The sequence below is a fragment of the Carassius auratus genome, chromosome 8 (genome assembly GCF_003368295.1).
Source record: "Carassius auratus strain Wakin chromosome 8, ASM336829v1, whole genome shotgun sequence".
NCBI lineage: Eukaryota > Metazoa > Chordata > Actinopteri > Cypriniformes > Cyprinidae > Carassius > Carassius auratus.
This window is the reverse complement of record NC_039250.1, coordinates 12,635,761-12,650,570: the sequence shown is the minus strand read 5'-3', so window position 1 is coordinate 12,650,570 and position 14,810 is coordinate 12,635,761. Positions and strand designations below refer to the sequence as shown.

Genomic DNA, 14,810 nt, shown 5'->3' with positions numbered 1-14,810 from the left:
TAGAAAGTGTAATGTAAAATATATAAATAAACAAACTAAAGTAAAATATATATAAAATATAAAATATATACAAGTATAATATAGAAAGTGTAATATAAAATATATAAATGTAAACAAACTAAGTCTGTTTGCATTTACAAACATTATTAAATAATTCACACTGAAAACAAAATTGTAATATAAAATATATAAAAGTAAAATATTGAAAGTGTAATATAAAATATATAAATGTAAACAAACTAAAGTAAGATATATATAATATAAAAGTAAAATATTGGAAGTGTAATATAAAATATATAAATGTAAACAAACTAAAGTAAAAACAAAAAACACCATGCACAATTTTTTTTCTTTACAAATTAACTAGTCCTTAAAAATGTTACAAATTCTTAAAAAATAGAAGACAGCTAAAACTTTGTTCAAACAAGCAAACAAACAGTATAACAAAATAGTAAGAAATTGCTATTCAATACGAGAAAGAGCGCGTTGCTCTGTCAGCCAAAGCTCCACAGTTTTCCCCTCATATGTGCTGCAGAAGGTTTTGCCAGCGTATCGTGAGTGCCCATAATGCTTTGTTTTTGGCTGTTGGCACAGCTGACAGGTATATGGTTTGCGTGGCTTCTTCCACCTCGAGGCGGTTGTCTGTGACGCATTACTCAAATTATCCGTACCTGCCATCCTCTTCTGCTCGGAGAGCCACTGTGTTACACTATTTCCAGCCGAAGTGGCACAGAAACTCTTTCCTTTGTAAAAACTGTGTCCAAACTCCAGTCTCTTCGGCTGTCCACACAGCCTGCAGGTAAATCTCTTTGGTTCTGCTCGTCGTGCGATGGCTTTACCGTGCATCAGGGCCTTTTTGTCCTCTTCAGCCCTCTTCTTTCTTCTCCAGACCGTGGTCCTTGGCACCCGTTTAAGGGCTGTATCTGCTACAGCAGTTGTTGGAGGGAGCACAGCAAGCGATGCACACGGGGGAACTACGAAAAAAAAAATGTATGACGTTGTATTATTGCATTTAATTCATTCATTAATTTATTGTGTGTGTATATTTGTACTTTAATTAATAAAATCGTACCTGACACTTTCACATTTTTCAGCACTGGAGGCCACTGCCTCCTGCACAGGGAGTCTTGAGGAGAAGACTCTCTGCCCAGGCTTTTCCTGAAGCGTCTCCTCCTCTCACTTTCCTCTGGTGAAATCACAGGAGGCCAGTGAGGTTTGCAGAATTTAGATTTCCTTTCTGATCTTTTGGAAGTTCCTGCCTGCCAGACTCGTAAAATAGTTTGGTCAAAGTCTGTTTCAAGCCTCTGTCGCAACTTCTTCCTCCGTTCTCTCTCTCTCTCTTGGAGATAACAGGAGGCCATCTTCTTCTTTGTGGAGCCATGACAAAATTTAAAAGGTAATGCACAATTAGGCTAAAGCTGGTCACTGAATGCACTCTGATCGTTGAAATCAAACTGTTCGATATTTGCCACGACACTTGTACTCCGGTAGATGGGTGGAGCCCAGGTGCGCGAACGGCTGCAGGGGGGCAAATTGTTTCAGGCCTGCGCCGCTCCCATTGGCCCAAAATCTACCTCGCCTTCTGGTCTCGAAAGTCATGTTCAGCTCTCATCGAAAACAGTAAATACAATTATTATTATTTTGCTCCGAGAGCAAAAAAAGAATGCTCTTTTCTGTGAGAAATAAATAAATTGTCCAATTTAACTGAATATTTTAATTCTTGATCACTGTTTCCATGCACGTACCGTTAAGTCAACATATTTGACCCATTCTCCTGCTTTATCTACCTTGTTTTTAAAAAGATTATCTGCGAATTATCAGGGCTAATAATGAGCTTTTAGTTTGCCGTTTTACCCCTCTAAAATATAGATATGAAACAAATAGGCTATAGTTTCATTCTATAAATTCTCCGTTTTCTCTTTGAATGTAATGCATGCAGAAGCGTCGGGAGAAACAGGGACAATACGTAGACCTCTTTTGAATATTATATATATATATATATATATATATATATATATATATATATATATATATATATATATATATATATATATATATATGTATATGTGTGTGTGTGTGTGTGTGTGTGTGTGTGTTTAATTCATGACCTTCACAGACGCAAGTAATTTTCCCCTTCTTTTTAATGTGTAGGCTAATGCACGCAGAAGCGTGTACTGGCTTGGTTTGACAATTTTCTTAAGCTTTCTGCTGCAAATCATCAACAAAGACAACAAGAAAACGAAAATAGTTTTTATTTTTTTTAAAGTCCAGTGCCTTGACTTAATTTGATTCACTCAAGTCTGCCACTCTCACGGTAAGAACTAAAATGTTAAAAATCATCACCGGGACATTATGCATTCATTTCGCGGACATTTTCGTTAACTCTAAAATACAGCGCAATAAATTGTACATTTCAAAATACAGGTAAAACACTTGTAATAAATAAGTTAATAAAACAAACACGGAAAATTTATTTTAATTAGTTCAGTGCACCGTGCCCTATTTGTACAGATTTGTTTATGAGTGCTTGATAATATAGCTATACATTCAAATACATCTGATATATGTTAACTTTCGTTTTTGGGGTTTCGCCGTGTATTGTTTATCATAATATCTAATGTGTTGTCTACTTTTGCAGAATGTGGAAGCTGGAGAACAGATGCTCAGAGCATCTCAGGGCTATTGTGATTTATTTGCTGTGTTTACTTATTGTTTATACCGTTTTGTTTCACTTAGTGCAAATAATTCATATTATTTTATTGTAGAGGTATACATCTTCTGCAGCTATATTAATTAATTAGAGTAAAAGACACAAGCAGCAGAAAAATAAATCCTGCAGACTAACAGCAGAACATTAGGGCTGAAGAAAAAAAAGTCATCTGCATCTTGACTTGCTGATGTCAGGCATCTCCTCCATACACCCAAAGCTCACTTATGCCAGCCACACCACATGGTGAGTTTTTAATATCTATTCCTGCAATTCTATGTGCATTCCAATGTAATTATGTCTATCATTTTCAGTTTTGTTACCGTAGAGCCAAAAAAATGATCTGCTGGTTTCAACTGATGTGTGTGTAAAAAAAAAAAAAAAAAAATGACACATACTTCTTTGACATGCTCAGTTGATCATGATCATAAATAACATCATAATTGTAGTAATAACTGTTTTAATAGTTGTGTTGTTTGCAGTATTTCCACCATCTTCAACGCTGATCTGCTTGTCTCTCTGACTTCTGTGTTTGTGGGTGATAATCTTGTGATGCTGCCTGGTATTTCCTGAAAGCAGTTTCAGCAATACATCCAGAAGCTGGTCATGTGGTCCCATGATCAGCTGGATCTGGCATACCGCGGATGTTCAATGCAAACTTCATTACAGGTAAATCATGAGAGAATTGTTTTTAATATAGGCAAAAATGTATAGGCATGTGCAATTAAGGACTGAAAATTTTGTTAACTAGGCTGTAATGGTAATATAATTTTTTATTTTTATTTTACACTTTAATATTGTTTTGTAATACTGTTCAAATTTAGTGCATGTAAAAGTTCTTTTTTAAGGTTCTTTCAAAAGATTCTGCATCTGAGGTTCTTCTCAGGACGTGTAAACGACCCCCATTGATCTTTGCTTGACCTTTGATGGGTGTCAGACTCAGAACAATAACACTCCAACACATGACGCACTGTGGGTGACCTTGCCAGACTTCTGTGATGTCCCTTGCATCAAAGATCTTGTCTGTATACAGTCAATTGTGTTTTTTGTTCTGGGATAAATCACACCTTTCCCTGTGCACTGCTAAAAGGGAACTCTTTTAAATTAACAGTAAACTTTGACTTGGTTATCTGTGCGTTTAAACAGACATTTGTGTGATAAACATGTGACAAAGCTGGTGAGGGACCGTTCTCTATGCTGTATCACAAACTGCATTAACAACATAGTGATGATTTTGTAAAGATGTCCTTGCAATACCTTGCTGCATGTGACCAGTTAGGGCATCACATGCCACCAGCCATGCCATCTGTACTGACCACCAAGTGGCACATCTATAACCAGATGTCCAGTATGGTGAGTGCTGTCTTACTACAAAAAGGTAAGAATCATATACCATTTAAAATACAACTGTATGTCTCCATTTGATTCTTAACTTGGATACAGGCCTCTATAGGAGCCAAACGGGAGACATTGATGCATGGTGAGCCTGGGACAGGACTTCCACCTTCCCCTTTGTTGTTAACCCTGACATGTCAGATGAGGCCATACAACGTGGGTAACAACCTCCTCACCATGCCCCAACACTGTCAACATCTGCTTTGCCAGCTGCTGCTCTCTCTGCTTCTCTGAAGCTCCAGGTGTTGCTTCATGAACAACCTTAATCAAAACAACTCAGTTGAGGAAGATGAAGGAAGCAGAGGTTTTAGCTCAAGAGCTGCCCCATCCCCAGCAAACTGCACAAATAGAGTACATGTACAGCCCAGAAAGAGTTTGGGCAAACAAAGGGTGAGGAGCCACAGCAGAAGGAAAATCTGTGGAAGATTGGCTGCAAAGTGATGAGAAATGAAGGAAATAGTTATTTTTTTAAATACATGATTTATATTTAAATATCCTCAATTTCTTTTTTATTTATTTGTTTTCTATGATTTGCCTATCGTTGTTTGTATTTTAAATCATTTATCTGGCTTGAAAAAGGTCATGTACATTTTCTTACCCATTTGTTTTATTTGTGTTGCTCATTTTTCTATTAATTCATTAGCAGTTTAAATGTTCAATTGCTTAATAATAAACTATTATATAAAAATAATAACAATAAAAAGTAAATAAAAATTAAATTAAATATCTTGATTTATGTTGGATTCCTTTAATAGAAATTCTAACCTTAAATCTATTTTTAAGTCAAACACATTCAGGTTTTAGTCAGGCTTGGACAGAAACTGTCTCCTCCTGTCATTGTCCCCTGAGGAAATCTGAGGACACAAATGCATCCACAACCACTTTATACCTGGTAAGATATGTAATTTTAGTGTTGTGTAGTAATAACCACCCTCAAATTGAGTCATGAGTCATGAAAAAAAAAAAAAAATGTTTCTCATTATAGACAAAAATTCATAAGCAGGTGCAATTAAGTTGTAAATTATGGTAATATCTGAAATATTTTTTTGTAATACTGTTAAAATTAAAACTATATAATGCGTAAATAAACACACCGTCAGTTGAGGTTTCATTCAGGATGTGTAAACAAACCCCTGTAATTGATCCTTACTTGACCTTTGATGGGTGTCAGAGTTAAAACTGACACGCTAACACTATGACACTGTGATTGACCTCTTGTCAGATTTTGAAGAATCTGAGTTTGTACAGTTTTCTTATTTGTCCAGGAACCATCACACCTTTCCCTCTGCTCTGAAAAAAAAGTAACACCTTTTAATGAACTTCAATAAACTTAACAGGCTCTTGTGATAGTTGATAAGGGAGAACACTCTCTGCAATAGCACCGCTATGCTATAATCACAAACTATATGTGAACTACATAGTGTGGACTAGATAAAGAGGTCCTTGCAATACAACCAGTTGTTGCGATCCCAGTTTGATAAACCTTTGATCCTGAAGACAGGCTTTTTACAAAAAAAAAAAAAACAACAACTAATCATAGCAATTTTATATGTTACGTTATATATGGGAGGCCCTTTCAGCAAAAAAACGTTCCAGCGTTACTCGTCGTAATTATATTTTTACTAGTAACAATTCAATTAAAGAGCTCTATAATTTAATTTCTACTAGTAACAATTACAATTATAGAGCTCTATAATTCAATTTTTACTAGTAACAATTATGATTGTAGAGCTCTCTAATTCGTTTTTTACTAGTAACAATAACAATTATAGAGCTCTACAATTCAATTTTTACTAGTAACAATTACAATTACAGAGCTCTATAATTCAATTTTTACTAGTAACAATTATGATTATAGAGCTCTCTAATTGAATTCTTACTAGTAACAATTCCAATTAGAGAGCTCTACAATTCATTTATTACTAGTCATATGTCTCCATTGACTTCCATTCATTTTTAATTATAGAGCTCTGCAATTCAATTGTTACTAGTAACAATTCGGATTATAGAGCTCTCTAATTGAATTCTTACTAGTAACAATTACAATTATAGAGCTCTGTAATTCAATTGTTACTAGTAACAATTATGATTATAGAGCTCTCTAATTTAATTGTTACTAGTAACAATTACAATTATAGAGCTCTCTAATTGAATTCTTACTAGTAACAATTACCATTATAGAGCTCTCTAATTGAATTCTTACTAGTAACAATTGAATTACAGAGCTCTTCAATTGATTTATTACTAGTAAAAATACACATTAAAGATATGTGTAATTGCAGAGCTCTATAATTGAATTACAGAGCTCTCTAATTGAATTGTTACTAGTAACAATTGAATTAGAGAGCTCTCTAATCGTAATTGTTACTAGTAACAATTGAATTAGAGAGCTCTCTAATCGTAATTGTTACTAGTAACAATTCAATTAGAGAGCTCTTTAATTCATTTATAGAGCTCTATAATCAAATTATTACTAGTAAGAATTCAATTGCAGAGCTCTCTAATTGCAATTCTTACTAGTAATAATTTAATTATAGAGCTCTCTAATTCAATTTTTACTAGTAACAATTTGATTATAGAGCTCTATAATTAAATTACAGAGCTCTCTAATTGAATTGTTACTAGTAAGAATTAAGTTACAGAGCTCCATAATTCAGTTCTTACTAGTAACAATTAGAATTAGAGAGCTCTGTAATTGCAATCTTACTAGTTCAAATTGAATTACAGAGCTCTACAATAGCAATTCTTACTAGTAACAATTGCATTACAGAGCTCTGTAATCGGCGACATATCATTATGCTAATCGTGCCTTATGCATATTCAACTGGGGTATATAAACAGGCAGGCGGGAAATTTTGGCGCCCCCAGCTGACATGGACGAAGTACACGGTGGAGAGGCAGGGCTGAGCAGTCTGCAATATCTGCGATTTGTAGGCAAAACATTAAATTCAAACACAATACCATTTTAAAAACCCCAGGACATCTCCTAACAAAATAAAAAGAGAATATGCAGATAACACATTCATAAAAGAAATTATAGACATATTAGTGCTCTTAGTGCAAGTTGTCTAAAAACAATCTGGTGCTTCCTACACTCAAAAAAATTTACTTTCACTTTTGCCAATTTACTTTAACAATGTGAACTTAATTTAGTCTAGTTCATTCAACAAAAAAGTGTGTATTGTCAGCTTTACTTAAAAATGATTTGTTCAGCCAACATAACTGTTGCATAAAAGTAACAGATTAATAAAACCAATACAGACTTGAATCTCATTGGCTGAGGATTTTGCAGTGTATTATGGGTAATTGTTGTTCTGTCACCCTCTTGCAGAAGTGTAGCACCATTAGATAGGTACCTGAGTGATAACAGATCACAGTTGTGTTAATGAACTTGTTCTAATGTAATTTAGAACAAATCACACAAATAAGTCGTTGGAAATGTAACATTGCATTTCAAACGTGTGTTTGTGGTCTGTTTGATGAACTTTAATTGAGAGGCGATGTTGAATTGTATTAAACGATTGCACTCTTATTTATGGATTCGGTGTTATAGTCTTATTGATCCTAAATCCTTATTGTAGAGAGCGGTGTTTCTGAAGTGGAATCAGTAATTATAACTTTTATGTACAATGAACTGAATTGTTGTTTGTTGATTCTACTAAGGCTTGTTAATTTAGTTTACTTTAACATCTTTTGTAAAATGAACTAAATTATTGTTTGTTGAGATTAGTTAAACAAATTGTGTAGAACCTGTTGACATAATATTTTTAATTAAACCCAACATTTCATTTTTCTTTAGTGATAATGTGGGACACTGAAAGGTCTATGATAAAAGTCCAAAATCTATGATAATGATGATAGTAATAGTAATGATAATAATAATAAAGATATTGATAATAATAATGATCATAATAGTAAAAGTTCTGAAAAGGCCAAAGTCTATGATAAAGGCCAAAATCTATGATAATGATGATAGTAATAATAACTATAATGAAAATCGTCTAGTAATATCTTGGTTATGGATGGATTGATTGATAATTGAACATCATCAGACAAATAATACAATATGATAGTTTTTATGCATTTACAGTGGGGATCGAAAGTTTGGGCACCCCTTGCAGAATCTGTGAAAATATGAGTAATTTTCAAAAAATAAGAGAGATCATACTAAATGCATGTTATTTTTTATTTAGTACTGTCCTGAGTAAGATATTGTACATAAAAGATATCAACATTTAGTCCACAAGACAAAAGAATTGCTGAAATTGTTAAAAAAAACTTTTCCCACTCAAAAGTTTGGGAACCCTTGGTTCTTAGTACTGTGTTCTGTTACCTGATGATCCTCGGCTGTGTTTCTGTTTTGTGATGGTTGTGCATGAGTCCCTTGTTTGTTCTGAACAGTTAAACTGAGCAGCGTTCTTCAGAAAAATCTTTAAAGTCCTGCAGATTCTTCAGTTTTCCAGCATCTTTGCATATTTGAACCCTTTCCAGCAGTGACTGTATGATTTTGAGATGCATCTTTTCAGACTGAGGACATTTGAGGGACTCAAACACAACTATTTAAAAAGATTCAAACATTCACTGATGCTCCAGAAGGAAACAAGATGCATTAAGAGCTGGGGGGTGAAAACTTTTGAACACAATGAAGATGGCCAAATTTTTCTTATTTTGTTGAAATATAATTGTTTTCCATTTAGTTCTGCCCTTCTTAAGCAACACAAGATACTTGTATGTTTCCCGGTACACAAATTAAGTACAATTTACCTTGATCTTCAAATTCCAAAAGTTTTTACCCCCCAGCTCTTAATGCATCTTGTTTCCTTCTGAAGCATCAGTGAATGTTGGAATCTTTTTAAATATTTGGGTTTGAGTCCCTCAAATGTCCTCAATGTGAAAGGATGTATCTCAAAATCATACAGTCACTGCTGGAAAGGGTTCAGATATGCAAAGATGCTGTAAAAAATAAAGTGAAGTCATTTTTCAAGCATTTACTTTTTATTTTAAATGCAAATAAAAGTAAAAATAGTAAAATAAAAAAAGTAAAATTGTTTTTTTATATAAATTAGACATTTTGACTAGACATAGACATTGGTAAGATTTAGATTTTTTTTTTTTTTTTTTTTTTTTTTTTTTGCAGTGGACCTATGAATTTAACATGATTTACTGAGTTAAAATACTCAACAGCACTCCATTTTCTGTTTTAATGTCAGGAAATAAAGTTGATACCACTGTAGTGGAGTTGGAGGATTTAGATGAGAGCAGATCTGAGAAAGAAGGTAATGGCGTAGACATGGGGCAACAAATAGAAGAGGAAACGGCCAGTAAAGCCTCCAGAGCAGAATCAGATCCTGATTTATCGTCAAATAGTGAAATCGATGACACTGTTTTGAATGAGGACTATACACCTGAGAAAGATGACAGCCCAGATAATGGTAGTGATACAGACACAGCTCAAGGAGCTGTCAGTGAAGGAGATGCAGGAGATGTACTTGAAACTTCTGCTGTTCAACGTCATAGGCGCCCAAGGCCAGATATGTGGACGAGAGAGCTGATAAAGGAGAAGCGTCTTAAGGGGGAGAATTAGAAGAATCCAATGGGACAGGAGAGACCACCAAAGACCATGGGCCCACCCTACACATCACATCACTGCTTAAAGTCAGAGAAACTGACTGAAGAGCATGGAACAGATATCTTCAACAATTTCTGGTCCATGCCTTTCTGGGAGACACACAAGCTGTATATCCAGACTCTAGTCCAAAATGTGCCCATAAAACAGAAGAAAGGTGTTGTTGCATCTTGGAGAACAACGTCCCTATTATACCACCTGCAACTGGCAGATAGACGTAAACTACCTGTGTGTAAGAATCTTTTCTGTTCAACACTTTGCTTTGCCCCCAGAACCATCGGATCATGGTTAAAATCCAAAACTGATCCGTGTAAACCCGAGATCAACAAGACTGGCCCATGTGTGCCCATATCAAATGTTGACCAGACCTTCCTGAAAGAATGGCTCTCTGGACTGCCTACAGTCCCATTCCGTTACTGCCGTCAGGACAAATTACACATCTTGGTTATATTTAGGAGAATAAAAAAACTTTGGTTATGTTTGCACAGCACCTAAGTGGAACTTTGATTAAGGGTAGAAAAGGAAAACAGTGGTTAAGGTTAGACATTAATAAGAAACAACTTGGTTAGGGTTCACAAGTTACACATCTTGGTTACATTTAGGAGAGTAAAACAAGTTTTGTTATGTTTGCATTTTATATGTAAGAGAAAGTCATGGCATATTCTGCCTAAGTCACTTTTATTGGTTAGGCAATTGATGATGGATCTTTTTCTTTTTGCATACTTGTTCACACATCTGGTTGAATGTACTGTTATAATATCAATAAAAAATAACAATGTGATTTCTAAAAAAATTTTTTTTCTTGTTTACCAAAAACATTGAAATATAACTTTTATCAATTATGATATGAGACTAACGATAATATATATATATTTATATATACAAAAGAGTTAAATGCACAGTCAGAATTCCTCAGTGTTCTCTTGTTCATTTTACTTAACAACAAACACATGCAACCACAACAGGCATAAGCTTATTTGAAGGCAAAATATAAAACAATATTGCAACCTGGAGAAAAAAAGAAGAAGAAAAAAAAAAAAAACTTGAAAAAAACTTTAGGCTAGATTTAACCCCGAGTCACAATTTATAAAAAAGTTTAAGACTATTTGGCCTAATGTTTTCTATTTTACTAAACAACAAACACAATCATTCTATTATTGCATATCAATTCTAAACACTGTAAATATTCATCTCAGGCATCATCTTAATTTTGCTTTAATGTGAACATGATTAATGTTACCTAAGTCTGTAAAATATTTCAGGATACTTTAGAACCACGCTACAGGGCTTTTATTTTGAAACGCACTGTTGTAGGCGGGATATCTGCAATCTGTTTTGCATCTCATGAATAGGAGTTTCTACTAGTAATAATACAATTATAGAGCTCTGTAATTGGAATTGTTACTAGTAAGAATTGAATTAAAGAGCTCTCTAGTGGAATTGCAGAGCTCTGCAATTGGATTATTACTAGTAACAACTGAATTACAGAGCTCTGCAATTGTATTCTTACTAGTAATAAATGAATTGTAGAGCTCTCTAATTGGAATTGTTACTAGTAAAAATTGAATTATAGAGCTCTTTAATTCAGTTGTTACTAGTAAGAATACAATTGCAGAGCTCTATAATTCAATTAGAGAGCTCTACAATCATAATTGTTACTAGTAAAAATTGAATTATAGAGCTCTATAATTGTAATTGTTACTAGTAAAAATTAAATTATAGAGCTCTTTAATTGAATTGTTACTAGTAAAAATATAATTACGACGAGTAACGCTGGAACGTTTTTTTGCTGAAACGGCCTCCCATACGTTATATTATTAAAAGTGCATCTACATTTGACTTTTAGATGTAAGGCATGTTTGGAGCACATTAAATCTTCTGTTTTTCAACAATAGGTGGCCAAAAACCTTGTGGAAGCTGAAGTTGGGACTGTATTTTTGTGTGTGATGAGGGAGATGTGACCGTTCTGAAGATGCCAGGGAAACCATAGACCTCCCCTTGATGGACCAGGAGAGGATGGATGTTATCTGGGACAACCAATGGTGTAATCCTCCTTGCATCCATGACCATCCCGGAGTGTAGTTGTACTTTTCAAGTATTTTCAAAGGGAGGGCTCACTCTTTCTGTATACCACTGCACTTGTGGGTCATTACCAATTAATCTTCATAAAGATTATGCACGCACAACTCAAGGTGTTTTGTGACTATTTATTTATTTTTATTTTTTGTCATTTGTAATCATATTTTTAATGTTAAATGTCTGATCAGGAACAAGTGCTATTCTTGGGGGTGTTCCAGAAAGCAATTTTAAACTTTCTATCACATATGTGACCCTGGACCACAAAACCAGACATAAGGGTCAATTTTTTTAAATTGAGATTTATACATAATCTGAAAGCTGGAAAAATAAGCTTTCCATTGATGGATTGTTTGTTGATAGGACAATATTTGGCCGAGATGTAACTATTTGAAAATCTAAACATTGAGAAAATCACCTTTAAATTTGTGTGAATGAAGTTCTTAGCAATGCATATTGCTATTCAAAAACAATGCTTGATATATTAACGTAGGAAGTTTACAAAATATCTTCATGGAAAATGGTCTTTACTTTATAAATGTAATGATTCTTGGTATAAAAGAAATTATTTTATTTTTTTACTCAAATATACCCTGGGGTCCAGCGTCACATATATCCTGAACTCTTGGTTGATTAAACCAAACCTTGCTTGCTCTGGGGCTTGTACCATGAAGCTAGATTAGCTGGCTAACCAGGTAAATTTCAGGTTAGTTTGCACCAATGCTGTGTTTTAGGTACCATGACAATTGCTTGGCTTTTAGCAGCATTCATTGGCAAAGCAACTTACAATCCCTGCTCCGGGGCAGGTTCTGTTCTGGGTTAGAGATCTCAAACTGAAGTTGGACCAATCAGATGTGAGAGAAGTGACACATGTCTGACAAAAAAAGCCCCCCCCCCCCCCGCCTCAGTTTATCAAGCTCCAAATTAAAAATCACTAATGCTAAAAAAAAAAGAAGTCTGGCTTTAATGATAATTACTGAGTCATTTATGATTTATATAATTATTGTTATTCATATTGTTATTATTATTATTATTAATAATAATAATAATAATAATAATAATAATAATAATATTTTACACACAAGCAAATTTAGTTTAACAATTATTATAAATCGTTTATTTTAAATATTAATGTATACAGATCATGTAATATAAATAAGCTGTAGTATTAAAATATTGCACTATTTAAAAAAAATCTGACCTTACATATTCGAGTCTCTATCACCATATACACTCACCTAAAGGATTATTAGGAGCACCATACTAATACTGTGTTTGACCCCCTTTCGCCTTCAGAACTGCCTTAATTCTACGTGGCATTGATTCAACAAGGTGCTGAAAGCATTCTTTAGAAATGTTGATAGGATAGCATCTTGCAGTTGATGGAGATTTGTGGGATGCACATCCAGGGCACGAAGCTCCCGTTCCACCACATCCCAAAGATGATCTATTGGGTTGAGATCTGGTGACTGTGGGGGCCATTTAATACAGTGAACTCATTGTCATGTTCAAGAAACCAATTTGAATTTATTTGCTTTGTGACAAGGTGCATTATCCTGCTGGAAGTAGCCATCAGAGGATGGGTACATGGTGGTCATAAAGGGATGGACATGGTCAGAAACAATGCTCAGGTAGGTCGTGGCATTTAAACGATGCCCAATTGGCACTAAGGGGCCTAAAGTGTGCCAAGAAAACATCCCCCACACCATTACACCAGCACCAGCAGCCTGCACAGTGGTAACAAGGCATGATGGATCCATGTTCTCATTCTGTTTACGCCAAATTCTGACTCTACCATCTGAATGTCTCAACAGAAATCGAGACTCATCAGACCAGGCAACATTTTTCCAGTCTTCAACTGTCCAATTTTTGTGAGCTCGTTCAAATTGTAGCCTCTTTTTCCTATTTGTAGTGGAGATGAATGGTACCCGGTGAGGTCTTCTGCTGTTGTAGCCCATCCGCCTCAAGGTTGTGTGTGTCGTGGCTTCACAAATGCTTTGCTGCATAGCTCGGTTGTAACGAGTGTTTATTTCAGTCAAAGTTGCTCTTCTATCAGCTTGAATCAGTCAGCCCATTCTCCTCTGACGTCTAGCAACAACAAGGCATTTTCACCCACAGGACTGCCACATACTGGATGTTTATCCCTTTTTAGACCATTCTTTGTAAACCCTAGAAATGGTTGTGCATGAAAATCCCAGTAACTGAGCAGATTGTGAAATACTCAGACCAGCACGTCTGGCACCAACAACCATGCCACGCTCAAAATTGCTTAAATCACCTTTCTTTCCCATTCAGTCAGTAAGTTTGTGCGCATATGACAGGATTTTTCAGAAAAATTAATACAAGACGTAGTCAGCCAGACAATGAACACTATTTAACATCAATTATTATATGATGCAATCACACTTGTAGCAATATTTGTTAGTTCTGTTAGTTGATTCATGGTTAGCATCATCTGGGATCCTCTGAGGGGTCAGCATCATCTCTTCTCAGGTGTTCTGGATCCAGACTGGAGCTTGTGTAAATCCTAGTTATGGCAAAACAGATAAACAAATAGAGACGTCATTAGCATAGCTGCTGTACCAACAAAGTAAAATTAATTAGTTTAACCGAAGCTAAAGAATAAGAATGCGCATTTGATCAGATGCAAATTGCAGTCACAATTTAAGATGCATTTTGAATGCTTGGCGAAAGAGATGCGTTTTTAATCTAGATTTAAACAGAGAGAGTGTGTCTGAACCCCAAACATTATCAGGAAGGCTATTCCACAGTTTGGGAGCCAAATGTGAAAAAGCTCTACCTCCTTTATGGACTTTGCTATCCTAGGAACAACCAAAAGTCCAGCGTTTTGTGACCTTAGGGAGCGTGATGGATTGTAACGTGGTAGAAGGCTAGTTAGGTACACAGGAGCCAAACCATTTAGGGCCTTATAGTGAAGTAATGATAATTTGTAACTGATACGGAACTTAATAGGTTGCCAGCACAGAGACTGTAAAAATGGGGTAA

General features: G+C 35.0%; 1 protein-coding gene across 1 annotated transcript; it reads right to left on the bottom strand.

The window, feature by feature from the left end:
• Positions 1-414: 414 nt before the first annotated feature.
• Positions 415-1,376, bottom strand: LOC113106743 (uncharacterized). Its single transcript, XM_026268772.1, has 2 exons — positions 1,073-1,376; positions 415-974 (listed from the first exon to the last, which is right to left on the bottom strand). The coding sequence occupies exons 1-2, from the start codon at positions 1,359-1,361 to the stop codon at positions 463-465; spliced, it is 801 nt and encodes a 266-aa protein (XP_026124557.1). The 5' UTR covers positions 1,362-1,376; the 3' UTR covers positions 415-462.
• Positions 1,377-14,810: the final 13,434 nt, after the last annotated feature.